Source organism: Haplochromis burtoni, unplaced genomic scaffold, assembly GCF_018398535.1.
Source record: "Haplochromis burtoni strain Fernald_Lab_line unplaced genomic scaffold, NCSU_Asbu1 Contig_14, whole genome shotgun sequence".
In the NCBI taxonomy this organism is placed as follows: Eukaryota; Metazoa; Chordata; class Actinopteri; order Cichliformes; family Cichlidae; genus Haplochromis; species Haplochromis burtoni.
In genome coordinates, this window is record NW_024582375.1 from 1,241,475 (window position 1) to 1,262,013 (window position 20,539).

At 40.8% G+C, this 20,539-nt stretch overlaps 1 protein-coding gene across 4 annotated transcripts in view; it reads left to right on the forward strand.

Moving 5' to 3' along the window:
• dock4b (dedicator of cytokinesis 4b) overlaps positions 1-15,713 on the forward strand; it is a 142,553-nt gene extending 126,840 nt beyond the window's left edge. For 3 of the 4 annotated variants that reach the window (XM_005915623.3, XM_005915624.3, XM_005915625.3), the window contains 4 exons: positions 3,299-3,371; positions 6,629-6,745; positions 7,510-7,571; positions 13,279-15,713. In XM_005915623.3, coding sequence (XP_005915685.1) covers positions 3,299-3,371; positions 6,629-6,745; positions 7,510-7,571; positions 13,279-13,734 — 708 coding nt within the window. In that variant the 3' untranslated portion in view covers positions 13,735-15,713. The remainder of the gene's footprint in view (positions 1-3,298; positions 3,372-6,628; positions 6,746-7,509; positions 7,572-13,278) is intronic. The other variant, XM_005915626.3, reaches the window with a different exon arrangement.
• Positions 15,714-20,539: the final 4,826 nt, after the last annotated feature.

A 20,539-nucleotide genomic window follows, 5' to 3' on the forward strand; every position in this document is an offset into this window, starting at 1 on the left:
AAATCGAATTTCCCAGTGGAACCCACCCGAGGGATTAATAAAGTTCTATCTTATCTTATCTTATTTGCACTTACAAATACGGCATTCAAATACGCCTTTTATAGCTATAGTGCATATGTCATAATACCTCGTGTTCCCTGTTAGAATGCGTTTCAAGTGTTATGTTCAATTTGAAGTACACCTCAGTGACTGTTAACAAGCGAGCATAGAGACACTGGAATTGTGAACTGTTTTCCGCTTTGTGTTGCATGAAGGTGTCTTCTTGTCAGTTCAGCCTGTTTGCACAAAATAATAAATGACTAATCCCATCCCTTTTTGCAAAGGGTCTGGCTCTCATAAGCAGTGTATTAGGTTGTTTTAGAGAAAAAGAAATGGTAACGCAAGAAGATACATTACATAACTTTGTTTTTTCAAAGTTATGTAAAAGCATTGTTTTGTATTTAATGCCTTTTGTATCCTTTTCCATACTTCTTTGTATCAACTGATAGAGCGTAACGCTCTGATCACTGGTACGTGAAGTGAATAACACTGATTTTCTCTTCATCATGGCACCTGTTAGGAAAACAGGCAAGTGTAAGGGAGTTTGAGTGAGTTTAACAGAGCCCATGTTGTGATGTTAGATGAGTGGGTCAGAGCATCTCCTAAACTGTAGCTCTTGTTGGGTGTTCCTGATCTGCAGTGGTGAGTGTCTATTAAAAATGGTAAAGGAAAGAACAGTGGGTAACCCACGACAGGGTCATGGGTGCTCAAGTTTCACTGATGCACATGGGGAGTGAAGGCTAACCTGTGTGGTCTGATCTAAAAGAGAAGCTGATAGAAGGGTGTCAGAATACACAACAGTGGGCACATGAGCATTAGAACTGGAACACGGAACAATGGAAGAAGGTGGTCTGGTTGGATGGCTGCCTGCATGTGTGTTGCTTATCTTGGGAACACCTGGCACCAGGATGCACTATGAGAAAAAGACAAGATGGTGGAGGCTTTGTGATGCTTTGGTCAACGTTATGCTGGGAAACTTTGGGTCCTGCCATCCATGGGGATGTTACTTTGACATGTACCACCTCCATAAGTATTGCCACAGATCGTGTAGATCAGGGGTGGGCAACTCCAGGCCTCGAGGGCCGGTGTCCCTGCAGGTTTTAGATGTATCCTTGAACCAACACAGCTGATTTAAATGGCTAAATTAGCTCCTCAACACGTCCTGAAGTTCTCCAGAGGCCTGGTAACGAACTAATCATGTGATTCAGGTGTGTTGACCCAAGGTGAGATCTAAAACCCGCAGGACACCGGCCCTCGAGGCCTGGAATTGCCCACCCCTGCTGTAGATCATTTTATGGAAGCAGTATTCCCTGATTGGTGTGGCCTCTTTCAGTAGGATAAGGCACATTGCCACAAAGCAAAAATGGTTGAGGATTGGTTTGAGGAGCACGGGTTTGTTGTCCAATCAAGCATCTGTGTGATGTGCTGGACAAACAATTTGGTTCCATGGAGGCTCCACCTCACAACGTACTACTTAAAAGATCTGTTTGTAACATCTCGGTGCAGATACCACAGCATACCTTCAGGGGTCTAGTGGAGTCCATGCCTTAATAGGTAAGGGCAAAGGCAGGGACCAACATAATATTGAGCAGGTGATCACAGTGTTATCCCAGATTGTTGTATATACTATTACAGTGGTAGATACTTATATTAAACTTGGATTAGGTATCAAGTAAGGAGGTTGGCATATTTATAAAAGTAAACGAGAGATAGCTACAGAGTTACAGGGGAGGACATTAAGGCTTGTGTCTGAAAGTGAAGGTTCCCAACCTCACAGTGTTAACTTGAAAAACATGAACATCCAGCATGAACTATCTGAAAAAATAAGTTTAGGTTCATAAAGTCAACGGCGCCACTGTGTACTTACATGACAACTAGGCTGCAGTGCCAATGGGGGAATTTTTCGGCAAGAGGCATCCAGCCACCGAGCTTGAAATCCCGTTTCATGCGCCACTAACAGCGGGCAAAAGCTGAGGATTACAGCGGTGAGAAAACCGATAACATAATCTACTGGAGCTTATATCACTCCACTCTTGAATTCTGGGTCAGTTTTTTGGTTGAATTCAGCAGCTATGGTGCTGTTTTTCATTCCCGAACACTGTGAAGCACTGCAGGGTTGACCACTGCTACCTAACTTAATAGACTACACGCTCAAAACTGGTGGTTTTGGCTGAAGTGAGTGTACTATTTATTTATTTTTTCTTAGGAGGGTAATGAATGGAGGAATAGTAATTTTTCTTTCAGTTGTGGCCCTTACAGATGGTTCTTTTGCTATTAGTCCTGCTCATGGCACAACCTGTCATCCAAGTGTGTGGCTGCCTGATTTTAACAAAAAAGGCAAAGAAGAAGCAGGGTCTATATTTGTCCAGCACTGCAGCCACACGTAAGGTGCATACTGGGGCAGAAAACAAGGTCACCTTTGCAATGTACAATATATTTCAATGAGTGACTGTCAAAAAAAAAAAAGGCTTCCGGATGAGGGCACACGCCGTGAGGCTATTCGTAGCATAGAAGTGCAGTTTTTCAAGAGCTGCTGATGTTACTCATGTTTTATTAAAGTCAAACAGTCCAGCTCACTTTTTTCCTGTTAGCAAGAAAGATAAAATAAATAAAAATCCTTTACAGCCAACTAATGCTACAACAACAACAAGAGCCGACACGAACGCTATGATATTGCAGCTTCTTTTCTCGATGAAGGACAGACTGTAACACAATCACACACTCCATCTGCAGTGACAAAGCCACGATAAGAGAAAAATAATGTTTGCCTTTCAAGGCCATTCATCTCTTGCGGTCAGTGCCTGTCACTGTTCACCTGTTTTTCTTCCCCCTGTTTGTGTTGAGTCATTTGAAGTTTGGAGGTATTGATGTTAGGGAGGCGAACAATTATTTCCAACCTGACAGCAATGAAAGACTCGCTATTAGCTGCTAATGGAATATTGATTATTAGAGACATTGATCGCTTGTATCATTTACTGTAATTAGAGCAAGAGACTAAGAATAAGGTACCTTATTTATAGGTTTTCTTTTTTGGGGGGGTATGGAAAGGTGCGGAGAGGGTTCACCCACTTCTGCAAAATCCAAATCTCTGCTATGAAGGTCACGCACAGCAGCCTTTCTTCGTTACTCTTCTTCTTTTATCCTGTTCTGTTAAATTTGTCCCAATGCTTTTTGCTTTTCAGGTCAGTGATTCTGTTACAAATACAATTCTGTGCAGTATGTGCTAGACAATAATTTGGACAACTTCTTCCTTGTGCAGAGAGCCCCTGCTCATCAGATAGGCGATACCACTTTACCGAGGAGTGACCCCAACCTCTCAGCGCCAGATAAAGGTAAAAACACTTTGTTTAACATATTTCTTATGTCCTTCAAGTGTTCCCTCTCCTTCCAGGGAAACGATGCTATCTCACGTAGTCGCTCTTTTGCATTAAACACATTTTTTGATGCTCTGTTTCTTATTGTCGAATCATAAATGGTTTATTTCTGATTCTATGGTGGCCCTGAGATGCAATGCAACAAAAATAACAACAGGGCATTTTAGAAAACACAACGACAGCTGAAAAGAGCTAAATGTTCTTCACTTTATGATTCTGTCCTTTCAAACTAAGCTTTATTATAATGCAGGAGCAGGTAATGGGTAATGTACCTATTAACTAACTAGGCAGCTCATTCTTTCTCTTAACAAAACCTTCTTTAAAGAGACAGATTTTAGGGCCAACTTGAAAGAAAGGCAGATATGAAATATAAAAGTGAGGTCGGAGGTCAAAGGTGACATGATATTTGGATGCAAACTATAATGTGACATTTAGAATTCTCATATACCGCTATCATTTAACCTTGAAGACGAGGTCAGAGTTCCAAACTAATGTAATATTTAGAATCCCTATATATCATTCCCTATACGCCTATATGCTGGTCAATACAAACAATGGCAGTATGAAACATGGCTTTAAATCGCTCTATATAGCATTATTATCACTTTGACGTTCACATCAATAATATGGGAGGTCATATATAATAATATAAGGAGAGGGCAGAGGTCAAATGTGATGTAATTGATAAGATTTTTGTCAATTTTCAACCAATTGAAAATTGACCTCAAAGACCTCAGTGGATGTAAACCAAATTTTAATGGATCGTTAATGTGACACTCTCCCCCACTACAAAGTTTTATCGGGATTCATTCAAAAAGTTTTTTGCACTATTTTGTTGACAGACAGAATTGCACACAGACAAACAATAGCAAACAGAAAATCTTGGCGGAGGTAACGAAAAACTATCCCACTATTTCCGCACGTTTTATTTTTGGAAACATCTCTGTGCTGTCTGAAATTTACTGATTTCAAAAATCTTGCTTGTGTTTTACAAAATGTTGTGTTTTTTTGTTCTTGTTGTGTTTGCACCCCAGCGCTACCGTACATTTGCCACATCCAGTTCCCAGCGCTTTGTTTTGCCCATTAAGCACAAACCCCAATCACACACACACACACACAAAGCTCTCTTCATTGATGCTTATGCTACTGTACAGAGTAGCATTTTATCTGTCCAGACATGCGGTATGTGTGTGTCACAGTTTGGCCACAGATTGACTGAAGGCATTTTTATTTGTTTCCACACAACTGCAAACACACACATAAACACTCACATACACACAGACTAGATTATAGCTTTTTCTAATCCATCATTCTGAAAGAGTGAAAAAAAGAGCAGGTACTATCCCTACAGTACTGATGGACACATGTGACATTCCTGTACGAGTGCATATGGATTAGTTCGGCCCACTCGTTGTGATTTAGCTCAGCACAGATAAAGGGAGATGCACATGTCTTGTATTTTCTGGGTATACCTTCCATTTGAGGCAGAATGTTAACAGCCTCAATTATAATTTCAAAATACTTAAACAGTTATTGCCGTTTCTTACAGCAAAATAAAAAAGAACAACTCTCAGAGCAGTTCCTTTATATAATTATTGAGGATTTGCGGAAAAGACACCTTAAAAAAAGAGTAAAGAGCGGGGATGCGGTAGCTTCCTTGTGGCTCGCACACAAACGCACACCTTTCCATGTGATTCAGCTGTGATCTGTAAATAATGCAGCGAGAGATGCACAATATGGTGTCGAGACACCTACAGGCACATAACGTAGTAAAAGGTGTTAGAATTAACACGAAACCTGCGAGTGAACAAGTGGCATTATCTGCGATGAACCTTTATTTCTGACTCTGGAAAGTGTTGTTTATAATATAAAATTAGAGGAATATTGTTTTGCTTTATTTTTTGTTAAAGGGCTGCTCAGTAGTTGAGTCCAGAGTTGAGTTGAGGCCTACCACAACTTTCGAAACTGTGACCTAAGTACTCACTCACAACGCACCGACAGCAAAAACCCAGTTTGTACTGGCAAAATGCCTTAGTAAATCTGCCCCAAGGTTACCCTTTAATGCAAAGTTAGTGAATGATCTAACTCAAATGCCTCCAGACATTAAAGAAGAACTTTGTTTGCATTCTGACCCCAGATGACAAATTCAGAGTGCACAACTCAGTAAATGTTGAGCAAGCATGCTCCTGGTTGTGTTTCTAAACATTGCCCAAGCTGCTTTCAGACTAGGGCTATGGGGACTATTTCATTGAAGATTTCTCTTTGGTTTCTGGGTTGAAGACATGATTTTTCAACATGAAGTTTGAGTCAGTTTGATACAGCAAGTATCAAGTTAGAGGTCCATGGTGAAATCACAGATGGACGTGTGCAAGTGGTCAGGAGAGGATCTAAAAATAACAGGAGCCCTGCAAGCGGTCAAGATGTGACTAAAGCAGAACTATTTCATTCTGATAAGGTTTTTGCTTTTTAGGATAAGATTTCAAACACATTTGATGCCAACATGCGCAATCAGCACAATCACAATTGTACAGGACGCACCAGAAATTATCACTAGATTGCATTTGGTCAGTTGAAGACAGTGAAGCTTTCAAAAGGCTGGAGGTAATTCAGTGTGGCAACAAAAGAAGGCCAGACCCCCAAAAAAGTGGCAATGCCATTTTGAAGCTGGCTGGCCACAAGCTCCTTAAAACAGAACACTAGATAAACAACAATCAGAGTTCAAAACACAGCTTTTTTTTGGATAATTTTAGACCAATCAAAAACTCTGAAAAAAATTGCCTAATCAGGACTTGTTATGAGCAACAACCCTTGCAAATGTCATGAGTCTCTCATGGAGGATTTGCTAAATCCTGAAGTATGTGGCATCACATTTTTCCATCACCCGTAGAAATGATGAGGAGTGAATTCTGTCATGTGTAATAATCCAAACTGTTCTATTTTGGCAGATGGAAGTCATGTTGCATCTGATCGCTCATCACAAGCAGCTGATTGATAATTTCTTCTTTTGGGATCTTTAAATGGTTGAAATTGTCTCTGTGCTCTAAACTCAGCAAACACTTTGCAGTTTAACTTGTGGTAGTCATCAGATCGCACTCAATATGTTGTCAACAATCATACCATCCATTTAAATGTGCAACATTTCACTGTGTTCTCATGTTATCCTGTGTAACCCATACCTTGTCATGTGACATGTCATGTTTTTGTGTACTCTAAAGTGAGGCCCGCTCCCAGTAGTTGGAGCCTAGACAGTGTCAAAGAGCGTATGCCACACTCCTCTGACTCTGGTGGCAGAATGCTATGCCCTCCTGTACCTCCTAGGCCACCGTACTCAGGTAAAAGGAAAAAAAAAAGCTGATCCAAGAAAGTGCTCCAGTGACGAATGGTACTAATTTTCCAGTCTGACTTTTGACACCCGGTGCTTACACCGCTTTTTCTTACTAAAGCATTTTCCATCTGAGGCACTGTTTCCTGTCCTTCTGCTCTTACAGTGGCAGCAGCATTTCCTTCACTAACAGTCTTCAGTTGCTGATATTTCCCTCTGTAAGATGTTTGGTTCACGTGTGAGCAAGTGTGGAACTCTCTGTGGAATTTCTAGATGGCTGAAGTTAATGCCAATTAAAATTCCAGTCAATTCCGAGTTTCTTTTTTTTTTTTCTGTTTTTTTTTTCTTTCAATCCCCTTGACAAATGCATGTCATTACATTTCAACAACAGTTTTCCCCCCCACCAACAGCTCAAACTCTCTTTTAGTTATTTACTTATTTAAAGATGCACCCGTGTTGACTTATTCCCTGGTGTTTCCTGATGTATTGCACTGCCCAGCAGCATAATAAGCAGATGGAGTGTTTTTCTTTTTCTGCCCTCTCTGCATAGTGCAGTAACAGCTGTTGGATGTAAAAACAGCTTAAGGCAGTCCAAAGGACCTGCAGCACATCAGCACTTATTTTGACTCATTGACGCTTTAAGCCACTGCCCCCTCTTTGCTCCAAGTGTGTATGTTTGCGTGACTCATGCTGTGTCATCCTTGTGAATGGAAGAAAACACTTCTCTAATTTTTATTTTACCTCTCTTTCCTCTCTCTCTCTCACATCTGCCAGGCTCCTCGGCTAAAAACATGAGGTCACAGTCTCCTGTTCCCACATCCAGATCACCGCAAAAGGTTAGTTCCTTTTTTTTCCTTTTCTTTTTTACGTTTCTCCTTACTTTGCTGAGACAGCCTGACCCTGCTTAAGCTGGTCATAGTGTTAACAACTACTGTAGCTGAAACCCAATAGGGCAGGATAAGACACACCTAAACACCGGATTACAGTATTCGACGGTCAGAGAGGAGCACAAACCTAACAGAGGCAGTCCGCTATACAACAAACTTAACAATCCATTCAGACGAAAACACTTTACGACTGACGACTGTCCAGGGTTTTAAAAAAGAAATGCTCTGAAAGGGAAATTTCCACAAATACCAATGTTGTTGTTTTTTTTTTTTTTAGATTTTATTTCTTCCTATTTTTGGACAAATGTTTTCTTGCACAATATTACAAGAAGGTGACATAAGGTTTTAGGAAGTACAGTCACATGAATGATCAATTTTCAGTGCTTAACAAATTTATTAGACCAGCCCCCAGTTTATGGTTTTTAAATCAACCACTATTCACATTTTTAATCAAAGTGATACTTTGAATACTAAAATATGACATTTTTTATCCATCTAATTTTAAATGGAGTGTTTTACCAAAAAAAAGCAGGAAAAATAGGAAAGTGCATTAATTTTTGATTAGAATGCCAAATTGCAGTTATTTACTTAGAATCCTTAACCAAAAAAATAGTTTGATGGTTGAATGTTACGCTTGATTAATATCTGACTCCTCGGAGAACTTGAGTGGGATAGCTCAAATTTGTAAAAATAGGAATTCAGTTTATTTGCCCAATAAATAAAAATGTCATTTTTAATTTTAAACATGTTTTTGACAGATTTTGAAAATATTTGTTTTGTTTTTATCACAGGTAAGGTCTAAGAATTTTGTTAACCATTGTACTTAATAACTTTTAGTATTTGATACTCCAGAATTATTCATACCCTTTCTTAGTATACAGTTCCGATTATTCCTCCAAATACTTCTTGTAGATGATCACATTGTTCCTGTCACCACAGGGGTTTTAGCCAACTTCTCTTTAACCACCTTCTCCAGGTCTTTAATGTTTTTTTGAGTTCGTTGGCATGAACATGGTTGTTAGTTCTTGCTGCCCTAGAGCAGGTTTTTTGGAAAACGCCTTCGTATTTTTGTTGAGAAGCTTTATATACTGGTCCTGTTTCACGATTCTACTCACTTTTGCAAGGTTTCCAGGCCCATTTGTTGAAAAACCATGGGACCATGAACTGACAGTGTTTCTACCAACTCCCTTCAGTTTATAGCTCCCAGAAATGCTCTAGAAATCGGCATAGCTTAGTTTTTTTGCCTGTAGAGAAATCCGGAGCACAGTCTGGGTGTGCGAAAATATCTGTGCTGTCAACGGCAATTTCCCTGATACTGAAGAAATGAGAGGCATGAATAATTTTGGACAGAAAAAAGTAAAAATGAAAGTATTGGTATTTTTATTGTTATGCTAATGATGTGAAATAAAAATGTATCTGGATTGTTCCATCTCAGCTAGAATTCTTTTATCATAAGCAAAATCTCACCAACTGAGTTTTTATGTACAAGAGAATTTAAAAAGACTAGATTTTTTTTTTTTTTTAGGTGGATGGATCATTTGGGGCATAACTGTACGAATGCAATAACATTAGCTGCAAAAATACCTGTGTCCATGCCTTTCAGTCCCAAGGCTTACACTTAGTAAATCCCAACAGTAGCTTTTTAACACCAATAGTTTTTTTTTAAAGAAAATTATTTTTTTCCCCGCTGGCACAGACTGTTTGTAAAGCTGTCCCTTAATCTGCTCACTGTAAACACCGACTGAGCCCAACTGGGAAAGACCCGGTCCGACTGAGCTTCATCTGTCGGCAAGTTGAAATCATATTCATAATCAGCCTGACAGACGTTTAGCAGCAGCCTCGAGATCTTTTTCCTGTACTGGTATCCTCTAGCTAACCAGCTGCAGGGTCTTTATTCTACTCTGTGTCAGCCATGAGACTGGGGGAGCTTTGTATTACTGTTCAGTGAAACCATTAACAGCTCCAGCACTGTTAATGGTTTTCATGTAGTTTCATGTAAGTTTTTGTAGCTTTCATGTCACACCTGTCCCAAAGTGTCCAAAAAAAATGGGACTGGCTAGAGGGCATACAGTGTATTAAGTAACTCTACACCTGGTAGAAACCAACTGTTATACTCTGAGTTAGAATTCAAGCTCTACGACGATGTCACTCTGCGTGCTCGTCAAAAATATGCAAATCCAGATGGAGTGATCTGTCAGTGAATTTAAAAGGAACCCCGACTATTATGACAGGTTACTCTAAAATTATCAAATTATCTCCACTACATAAAAAATACTACATATTTGAGAATAACTACAATTTTTTTGTTGTTCATTAAATCTTTGTTTTTTAAAACTATTTTGGAGCTGTTTTTGCGCACACAATGCATTCTGGGACGATGACATGTATTGGTTGTCAGCAGTATTGGCGCTTTCGTTTCAGCTAACCTGTTTTGTTTTTTATAATGTAGCACCGGTATTAATTAACTCGCCTATTAATGACCTGGTTACAACTTGGTAGACCAGCACTATACTGGTCATGGAGGTTAACAAAGGACCAAAGAACATCTGGATTAAGACCTACAGCTTCAAAGTTTTGGTGCACTGTGAATCATGGAGAATGTAAAAATAACGATATTGTAATTTCACTGTATAATAAAAATTCAAATTCTATTAATGTCTTTAGCACATGGTTATGTGATACCATGGATAGCTGCTGCTATAAAATTGAGCTCTTTACAACAAGCGCTCTCAGTCACCGTCGCAGTTGCCATTGGCAAGCAGTTGCCACATAGACACCAGTAGTTTTCCCCCCACTTTCGCGTCCTTGTGTGACTGATAGTTTAGATTAGGATGAAAACAAAGTACTGGTTGACAATTTTCAAAATGTGCTTAAAAGGAAAACATTTGGCGTATTTTAATACCACATTATTATTGAAAGCACAGTACATATTTTAGTGCAAACATGTCTTATTAATAGCCGGGATTCCTTTTAAATTTCAAAGCCTGAACCCTATTTGTTGTGTCTGTTTTTCCTTTACTATTAAAGTGACGAGACCTCTTTGTGCTGCAGTGAATGTTCCCCTCAACATCTTGAAAGAAAGAAAGTTTTGAAAGAGGTTGTTTTTTGTTTTTTTTGTTTTGTTTTGTTTTTTTTATTGTCTCTGACCCCAAAGTTTATCTATAGATAAACCTCAATTTGTTTTTAATCTCGGATTTATTGATGATCATCTTAATACCAGTCTGCAAATGCAGAAGAAATCTGGGAAAGTTTAACTAAGCAGTGAGGGAGCTCTTAATGAGGGTAAAAAGTTGTTTTGAAAAACTGTCTAGTCTTCTGCTAGCTGCTATCTTATTTGTCACAAGCGGGAGTGCTGAGCTCCCAGCATCGTCACAGGTGTGATGTCTCCTCACATGTGACAACTGCCACGTATGTGGCTGTTTGTGTGCGTTTCCCACCACTTGTGTATGAAACAGAAAGAGAGAGAGCGAGACACTGGATACCAAAGTGTGAGTGACAGCTTGGCGCTCAGCATGCTCTGTCAATCAGATTTGTGTGTGGCAAAGTGTGTTGGCACGTTTGTTTGCGTGCATGCTCGATGTGGCGATAGAAGAAGCCTGTAGCGAAGTGCCGAGTGCCCATCTCAGCACAGCTTGAGATGGATCCTCTGTGGACCTCCAGCGGGCCCCATTATCTGGCACATGAGCGCACCCATGCCAAACGCACACATCAGTCAGTGCAGCCAGAGGCCTATTACCAGACCACAAACCCCAGGACTGCAGTGAACCTGCAGAAAACACATGGTGCAAGTCTGACAGGGCTGCACTTACTCATCTCCAGAGGTGGAAAACTGGGTCAGGAGTTTAAAGTACTTGTCAGGATTGTATTAAATATACAGATTTTATCATGCTCGGACAAATGTGAAAAGGCTTGTGCAGTTGTGCATGTCAAATACATCTCTTTGTGCATGCCCCTGTGGCAGGAACAATGCAACCTTACTGATCAACTGTATACTTCACTAGATCCAATTATTTTCAGCAGATATAATGGCAGTGTGGTGTAATTGCTTAGAAAAACATTTTGATGAGTGATCGGATTTTTGTTGGAGGGAAGTGCAGCATATTGTGTTTTTTCGTCTCGGTGCACAGGCCCAGTTGATGGAGTGAAGAAAACGTGTCCTCTCATTCTGTTCACCGACTACATTTTTAAGGTTATTCATTGTTGCCACACAGCTGTGTTAGCACACGTGTTTTAGCCAGCGTAGTGGGGGGGAGGGGTCAACAGGTTAAGTGGTTATCACAAGCGACTCATGATAATTAAGACAAAACTTATATGACATATGTAATTTACAAAATATTTTTGTCATGCACTTAAGGTTTTGTTCATTTGGGAGGGAAACATAACCCCAGCATGGAGGTTATTTCATGGTGATGGTAATTGACATGGGAAAAAAAGTGTTGAGTGTGCTTATTTTTGTGTTATTTAATATTGGTTATTAGAAAGTGTTACTAGATGAATTATCAGTTATACGTGGGATGAAGATCCTCAAAAATATCACTATATATATTCTTTTGTTTTTTTTATTGTTATACTTTTTAATTTCCTCTTCAGTAATACTCTGCTTCCAGGCTCCATAATTCAAATGAAATTAAAAAAAAAGAAGAAAAAAAAAATCACTGAAGTTGAAGGTGGTCAGTTTTTGTTTTTTTTATTTATAAAAAACAAAAACCCAATCTTCTGTTTGTCTGTTATTATATTTTAATTGCCCAGTTAATTGTTTACCAAAAGAAATTTCACACAATATCACAAGATCTTATCAGTTTTCTTGTGACTTTTTTCTTCCAGAGGTGACTTTCTTTTCAAAAGGGTGTTTTTTGTTTGTTTGTTTGTTTTAATTTAGGAACTGCTTAAAAGTTCTTTCACATCAGACAAAGAAACAGAGCGAATCTTTGTAATTAATAATCTGGCGAACAGCTAATATTTTGATATCCTTATTAAAAAAGTCTAAAAGTAAAATAATGCTTGTTTTCACTCTGATTACAAGTTTCACAACAGCTTCACCTCTTATTCTGTCTGTAGCTATTCTGATGTCAGTCATTGTGGGTTTAGTGTACGCAAACATTTAAGATCATTTTCTGTTTATTAGGAGTTATAGGAATGGGAACTTCCCATCTGCTCCCCAGATTGCCTATGGTGTACCTCAAGGATCCATTATAGGGCTTATACAGTCATGTGGAGAAGAAAGTATGCCTTATTGAAGTTGTGTTTTATGTGTCGGGTCAGAATTCAAAACTCTTCTGGGCCTTAGAAGGTCTTAAAAATAGGTACATACAAATCCCAAAAAGTTGATTCTTTTCATGTGGGTGTAGTGTTTTCAGGTGAACAGAATGAACTTTTTGGGACTTGGATGACTGAGTGTGCATCGAGACAGGCAAATACAAACGTTTGGTGAATAGCAACAAATGACATATTGCATTTTTTGTAATACTATTTTCCCTATAATCTCTAAACCACTTCGATTTTTATTTTTGTACAAAAACACAGATACTAAAGATTGATTTGATTTGGTAGTAGTATCACTGTTGTTGATGATATCCATGTCCCGTACTGGTAAAGCTATTTCTTTGTGCAGTGAACTACAGTATTTTTAAATAAAGTCTCCTATTCTTCAATCTAGACCACAGTGCCACCTTTCACCCCTTCGCCCACTGAGTGCCAATCTGCCAGTCTGGTCTCCAACTCCCCAGTTCTGTCCGGCAGCTACAGCAGCGGCATATCCTCCCTCAGTCGCTGTAGTGTGTCCGAAGCTTCAGGAACCGAGCTCCCCGCAGGTGACCATCCGCCCCACCAACTGCCTCCACCTACCACCTTGCCAAACTCTGTCTCCAGTAGCTCGGACGAGCCCATCCGCAGAGAGAACAAGACACCGCCACCCTACAGTGTGTACGAGAGGAACAACCCCCGCAGGCCCGTGCCGCTTCCCCACAGTCTCTCCATTCCCCCACAGACGGACCCCCCAGCCCTGCCGCCCAAACCTCACCAGCTCCGCACAGGCAGCATGAAGTTGGATGGAACCGCCGACCCTCGAGTCCCCAGACCGAGGCCTCTGCCCAGGAAGGTGTCTCAGCTATAGGTGCTGGTTACAGAGCACACGAAAGGAGATGGTGGGAAGAAAAAAAACTGGCATATTTTGCACTTTTCTACATGGCACTCACTTTTTTTTAGAGACATTCAATTTGGCATTCCTGACCTACACTCCAGTAAAAGACACAAGCCTACACATTAACAGGCAGTCTAGAAACTGAAAAGCTGGCAGATAAAGTTTCTTTTGTATTTACTAGAGGGCATTGCGTTGACTTTGACTTGGTCGTTCTGCACTTTTAGCTCTAGTACATACAATAGCTCACCACAGTCAGTTGTAACACCACATGTTTACCGAACACTCTAGAAAAACACAGTTTTGATAGATGTAATAATCTCAAATATATGTATATTGGTATATATGAGAATTGTTTTGCCTTAAGTATTGGAAACAGAGTCTTTTATCTGTGAGTCTTGCACGTTTTTTTCCCCTTAACAGCTCAGTATATTTGTATACTGTACGGCTAAAAAAAAAAGGTGCTAGAGGCCTCGAGTATGCATTTCATTGAAGTGTAGTAGACAACGGTGTGTTCTTATTTTCATATCCACATAAGCAATGGTACAAAAACCTCAAACTTTGAACTGATACTAACAAAAATGTATGGAATTCAAAAGATCTAATAACAGTGTTGTTGATTTTACAAATTTGACCGCAGTTGTGACCTTATATTCGTTATTAATATGCAGTAATACAGAAACTCTGGCAAATGCAACTTTGGCACAATAATGAGAGCAGTTTTACTTCGTGTGGTCACATTCAATTTGAAACCTCAGCAGACTTTTAGTGTGATTTGAAATTTAAAGAAACCACTCTGCTGCCATTCTTTCTTCTGAAATTCGAACATTTTTAAATCAGCGACTTGCTAAAATTACCCATATTGACAAGAAGAGTCTGGACCAAACACATAGGTAAAGGTAGGTGCAGCTTCTAACGCAAGCTGGAATTTTTACAATGCCTATTGCCGTTAACGTGAACACATCCTATTCCTCCTGCATGATGTATATGACAACAGGGAGGGGGGGGAGGGGATCGAGTAATGTGCCAAAGGAAACTGAACAATGTGCTGTCGAGAACCTTTTTCTTTTTCTTTTTTTAAACTGGGACCTGGAATCAAGAAAATAGGAGAAGCTCAGCTGCAAAAGGGTCTCTTTTTCCCTGTTTTCCTAATAAATAATAAACTTTACCCCAAAATCTAAATTAATCTTTAACCTACTGATAAGACGAAACTTTCGAAAAGCACAAACAATAGCTTGTCGTCCGCATTATGACCTGTACTGTTATTCTAAAGTCTTTATTTGACAAAGCAGTAATTGGAGCAGATTTTCACAGTCAGCAGTGACCTTAAAACACATGAGGAATGATGTTGTGTTGGGAAAATATTTACAAGCTAATCACTGACAAATATTTGTACAGTTGACGTCTACTTTCTGTTTAATTAAAAAGAGGACGTGAGTTGACTTCTCAGCACAACCACATCGCATTGCTGCAGTGAAGTAAATGTTCTGTGGCAGGCAAATCTCACACTGTTTTGTAAAATGGAGACATTTTTTTTGGCATAATATATTAATAAATTCAATCCTGTGCAAAATGTTTTTGGCTGGGGGGCGGGAATGGGTAGCTTTGGTATTGTTTGGATATGTTTCATTTTTTGTACGGTTGATTTACTTTTTGATTTGTTGTGAATTATTTGAGATTAAATATTCACATTAATCAGCACTTGAGAACCTGTAAATTAAATGAGATTAATGTAAGTATGCCAAATATAAAATTTGTGTATTACAATTAATGTAAATACTGTGTTTTTAACAAAATGTAGCTATAACAATTTACAGCTTTGAATGTAATGTTGAAGCAGCAAATTATTATTATAAATGTTCAAACTTTTATGGTTTTGTGAGTGTAGAAAAACTGAGGTCATGCATAATGACTCCTAACTCATTTACAAGTTCAATAAACTGCCCTATGTCATATATTTGAGTGATTTCTACATTATGAAACCTTGTGGATGTACAACACTGTGCAAAAGCTACCAATCATTTCTGTATATTTTGCAAGCAAAATGGGAAATGGGTGCAGGGGTTTACTAAAATATGTACAAACATACATAGAAATGCATATATAAAAAAATTTAAAAATTCCCCACTCGCCCCTGCGGGCGGTCAATCCTTCAAGCTTGGGTCCTCTACCAGAGGCCTTGGAGCTTGAGGGTCCTGCGCAGTATCTTAGCTGTTCCTAGGACTGCGCTCTTCTGGACAGAGATCTCTGATGTTGTTCCCGGGATTTGCTGGAGCCACTCGCCTAGCTTGGGAGTCACCGCACCTAGTGCTCCGATTACCACGGGGACCACCGTTACCTTCACCCTCCACATCTTCTCGAGCTCTTCTCTGAGCCCTTGGTATTTCTCCAGCTTCTCGTGTTCCTTCTTCCTGATGTTGCTGTCATTCGGAACCGCTACATCGATCACTACGGCCGTCTTCTTCTGTTTGTCTACCACCACTATGTCCGGTTGGTTAGCCACCACCATTTTGCCGTCTGTATCTGGAAGTCCCACAGGATCTTAGCTCGGTCATTCTCCATCCACCCTTGGGGGCATCTCCCATTTGACTGACTTCCAGGTTATACTCGGCACAGATGTTCCTGTACACTATGCCGGCCACTTGGTTATGGCGTTCCATGTATGCCTTGCCTGCTAGCATCTTGCACCCTGCTGTTATGTGCTGGATTGTCTCTGGGGCATCTTTACACAGCCTGCACCTGGGGTCTTGCCTGGTGTGATAGACCCCAGCCTCTATGGATCTTGTACTCAGAGCTTGTTCTTGTGCTGCCATGATTATGTATGCTTTGTGTGTATGCTTTGTGTGTATGCTTTGTGTATGTATGTGTAATGTGTGTATATAGACACGTGTGTGTGTGTGTGTGTATGCTGTGTGTGTGTGTGATTTACATTGCTGTGCTTGAGAGCCACCATCTACCAGAACCAAATTCCCTGTATGTGTCTGCACATATACTTGGCCAATAAGCACGATTCTGATTCTGATTAGTGCTTCCGTGCTGTCTTTCAGTCCAGCTTTGTCCAGCCACTGGTAGGATTTCTGGATATCAGCCACCCCCTCTATCTGCCGGTGGTACATACCGTGCAGGGGCCTGTCCTTCCATGATGGTTCCTCGTCTCCCTCCTCTTTCTTGGGTTTCTGCTGCCTGAGGCATTCACTGAGCACTCGGTCAGTTGGGGCCATCTTCCCAATGTATTCTTGGATGTTTGTTGTCTCATCCTGGACCTGTGGTGCTGACACTCACCAGTCCCCGGCCCCTGTCTTTATGTCAGTGGCTTCTATCTCCTCCTTTGGCCAACTTATTATACCAGCTGGGTACCTGATCACGGGCAGGGCGTAGGTGTTGATGCCCGGATCTTGTTCTTACCGTTCAGCTGACTCCTCAGGACTTGCCTGACCCTCTGCAGGTACTTGGTGGTTGCAGCTTTCCTAGCTGCCTCTTCATGGTTCCCATTCGCCTGCGGGATCCCCAGGTACTTGTAACTGTCCTCTATGTCTGCAATGTTGCCTTCTGGTAGTCTCAGATCCCCTCAGTTCTGACTACCTTCCCTCTCTTTGTTACATCCGACTACACTTCTCCAGTCCCGAATGACATTCCAATGTCATTGCTGTATAGCCTGGTAGTGTGGATCAGTGAATCGATGTCTCGTTCACTCTTGGCATACAGCTTGATGTCATCCATGTACAGGAGGTGGCTGACAACTGCTCCGTTCTGTAGTCGGTATCCGTAGCCAGTCTTGTTAATGATCTCACTGAGGGGGTTCAGGCCTATGCAGAACAGCAGTGGGGACAGAGCATCTCCTTGGTAGATCCCGCACTTGATGGTGACTTGTGCTATGGGCTTGGAGTTGGCCTCTAGTGTTGTACGCCACATCCCCATTGAGTTCCTGATGAAGGCTCTTAGGGTCCCATTGATCTTGTACAATTCTAGGCATTCCAGTATCCAGCTGTGGGGCATTGAGTCATAGGCCTTCTTGTAATCAATCCAGGCAGTGCACAGGTTGGTCAGTCTGGTCTTGCAGTCTCGGCTGACTGTTCTGTCTACCAGTAGCTGGTGTTTTGCGCCTCTGGTATTCTTGCCAATTCCTTTCTGTGTCCCGCTCATGTATTGACCCATGTGCCTGTTCATCTTAGCCGATATGATGCCTGACAGGAGCTTCCATGTAGTACTGAGGCAGGTTATTGGTCGGTAGTTGGAGGGGACCGGTCCCTTCTTGGGGTCCTTGGGGATCAGGACCGTCCGACCTTCGGTTAGCCATTCCGGGTGTCTCTCGTCAACTAGCAGCTGGTTCATTTGTGCTGCCAGACGCTCGTGGAGTGCAGTCAGCTTCTTCAGCCAGTAGGGGTGAACCATGTCGGGGCCTGGTGCTGTCCAACTCTTCATACTAGAGACCCTTGCTTGGATGTCTGCCACCATGATGGTTACTGGCCCCTGTTCGGAGAGGTTGCTATGATCCACTAGCCACTGAGCATTGCCATTATGGGTTGCGTCCTTCTCCTATATGCTCTTCCAGTATTGCTCCATCTCCAGCCTTGGTGGTGCCGTTCTCATTGTTCCCTTGCCACTGAGAGTATACATTTGCTGGTTCTGTGGAGAACAGCTGGTTTATTATCCTGCCTTCTAGGTCCAGCCAACACAACACAATCTAGGTATGTTTTTATTACATTGCCAGTATGTTTGGAAACATCATTAGTCTGAAAAATGAAACCGTTGTCAATCGAATGCTTTACAGATGGTGTTTCATGGTGGATCAACCACACCACTGGCTGAAATACAAACTATGACAAAACCTCCACTGTGTTTTACAGATAGCTGTAGACATATACTGTTGTATTTCTCCCCTGACACACTTAACCAAACTATCTAAACCAGACATGTCTAATCTGGGAATCACACCGGTGATGTAGAAGTCTCAAAAGCTCATGTACCAAATATGATACACTTGGCTATAAAGGGTTAAGAATAGCTTGACAGCCACCCTTCCACTGAGACTATTTTCTGATGAAGCTTTGGCAAACTGCAAATGGATCAACTGTCAGGACACATCACTCAGGTCCTGTGGAAGGTCTTTATTAGATTACAGAGTTTCAATACTTTTCAGGTTTTTAGGCCTGCTACTTTACACTGCAAAATATTATCTTATGTCTGTCAGACTCTATTATCTTTAGTATTTTTTGTATAGTTTACTAAAGAAATGGGAACATTAAAGTGTCTAAATATACCATTTAATATCGGTTCTTTGCAAAGTTGTCTGTCATGTGTAGACACAAAATTGATTCGTCTTTTGAGTTAGATGCCATCTTTTAAATGCCAGAATGATTCAAAGGTCAGTGTTAAACAGGCTGACAACATGGTCAGGTACAAGGACTAGACTGAAAAAGAAAGAAAAATCAGCCAATGTCCAAAGAGAAACTTTCAGAGACCTTCAGAAAGCCAGGAGAATTGTTACTCAAGACCACTTTAAACATTTTAAGAAAGTCTGGCTTATTGGAAGAAAAATATGAAGAAATAAGGTTTGACTTGAGTCACAGTATTATAAGCCTGTTTCATTTTGTTGGGTGCAGGACATTCACAAGGCAGAACACTTCTGCTTCTGCAAAGAACTGAGTTGATTTACCGTGAGTGATGAATCTGCCTCTTCAGTGGTTGTGGATGGGAGGCAAGCCTAGGAGCATGTTGTTGCTTCTGGTTAGGAGAGTCTATTCGCTGGACACAGCATTGGCTTTGGGCAGATAGTGTAAACAGTTCACATCAGTGCACTTTTTGTGTGAAATCGCAAACTGTAAATAGAAGAAGTGGCTGGCAACCCAAAAGTGGAATCCGTGAGGAAAGACAGCTGCCAAAAGAGGTTAGAGTCAGTTCCACGTTATATAATGCTACATGAGTAAGTCTGCTGTGAAGTAATATTTTGTATCTTTGCCTCTTACTTTTAATAACCTTACTACAGCAACATGTAACATGGAATTTTGAGGTATTTAAAATGAAAGGACAAAGCAGACAAAATAAAGCAGATTAGGGTTGCTCGACGCAAAATGATGAGGCTTTATTTGAACAAGGAATTCACTAGTTGTTACAAGCAGGTTCCTGATGATTACATAACAGGCCTTTTTTTCAGCAAACCCTTTGGCTCATCATTGAACAGCACAGGTGTTGCTCAGCATGTGTAATACCATCACCCTTAAGTCAAAGCAGCTACGTGCAATTCACTATGACAGGTCCAAAAACCGTATGTACCCCAAGGAGTTGTACTGCCACACTCTGGCTCACTTTTCAAGAAGAAAGCAGAAGGCAGAGGACTCTATCTGCAGTCTAGCAGACCACACAGTCAGTAAACCATTCTATGTATACAAATGGACTGACTGACAGATTTCAATGACAGCCAGGAGGTATCAGATGTACTTCTGTTACCTTCCGTTGGGTGCAAGAGATTCTTAACACTTGTCTGCTTCTTACGTGGTCTTGACATGGTTAGCATAATTGCCTCATAGCAAAAAGGTCCTGGGCACCAATCTGCTTCCTCTATGTGGAGATTGCATTTTCTCCTTCGGAGGGTTGTTTCTGGGGCAGTCTGCCCTTTTCCCACAGTCCAAACACATGTATGTTAGTTTAATTGGTAATTCTAAATTAGTTGAAGGTGTGAATCTGTGACCATGGAATGGAATGGAAAAGTTCCTGCACACTGCTGATGTCTGAATAGATACGGTGTTTCTTGCACCAGTGCCACAATAGCCAATATTACTGG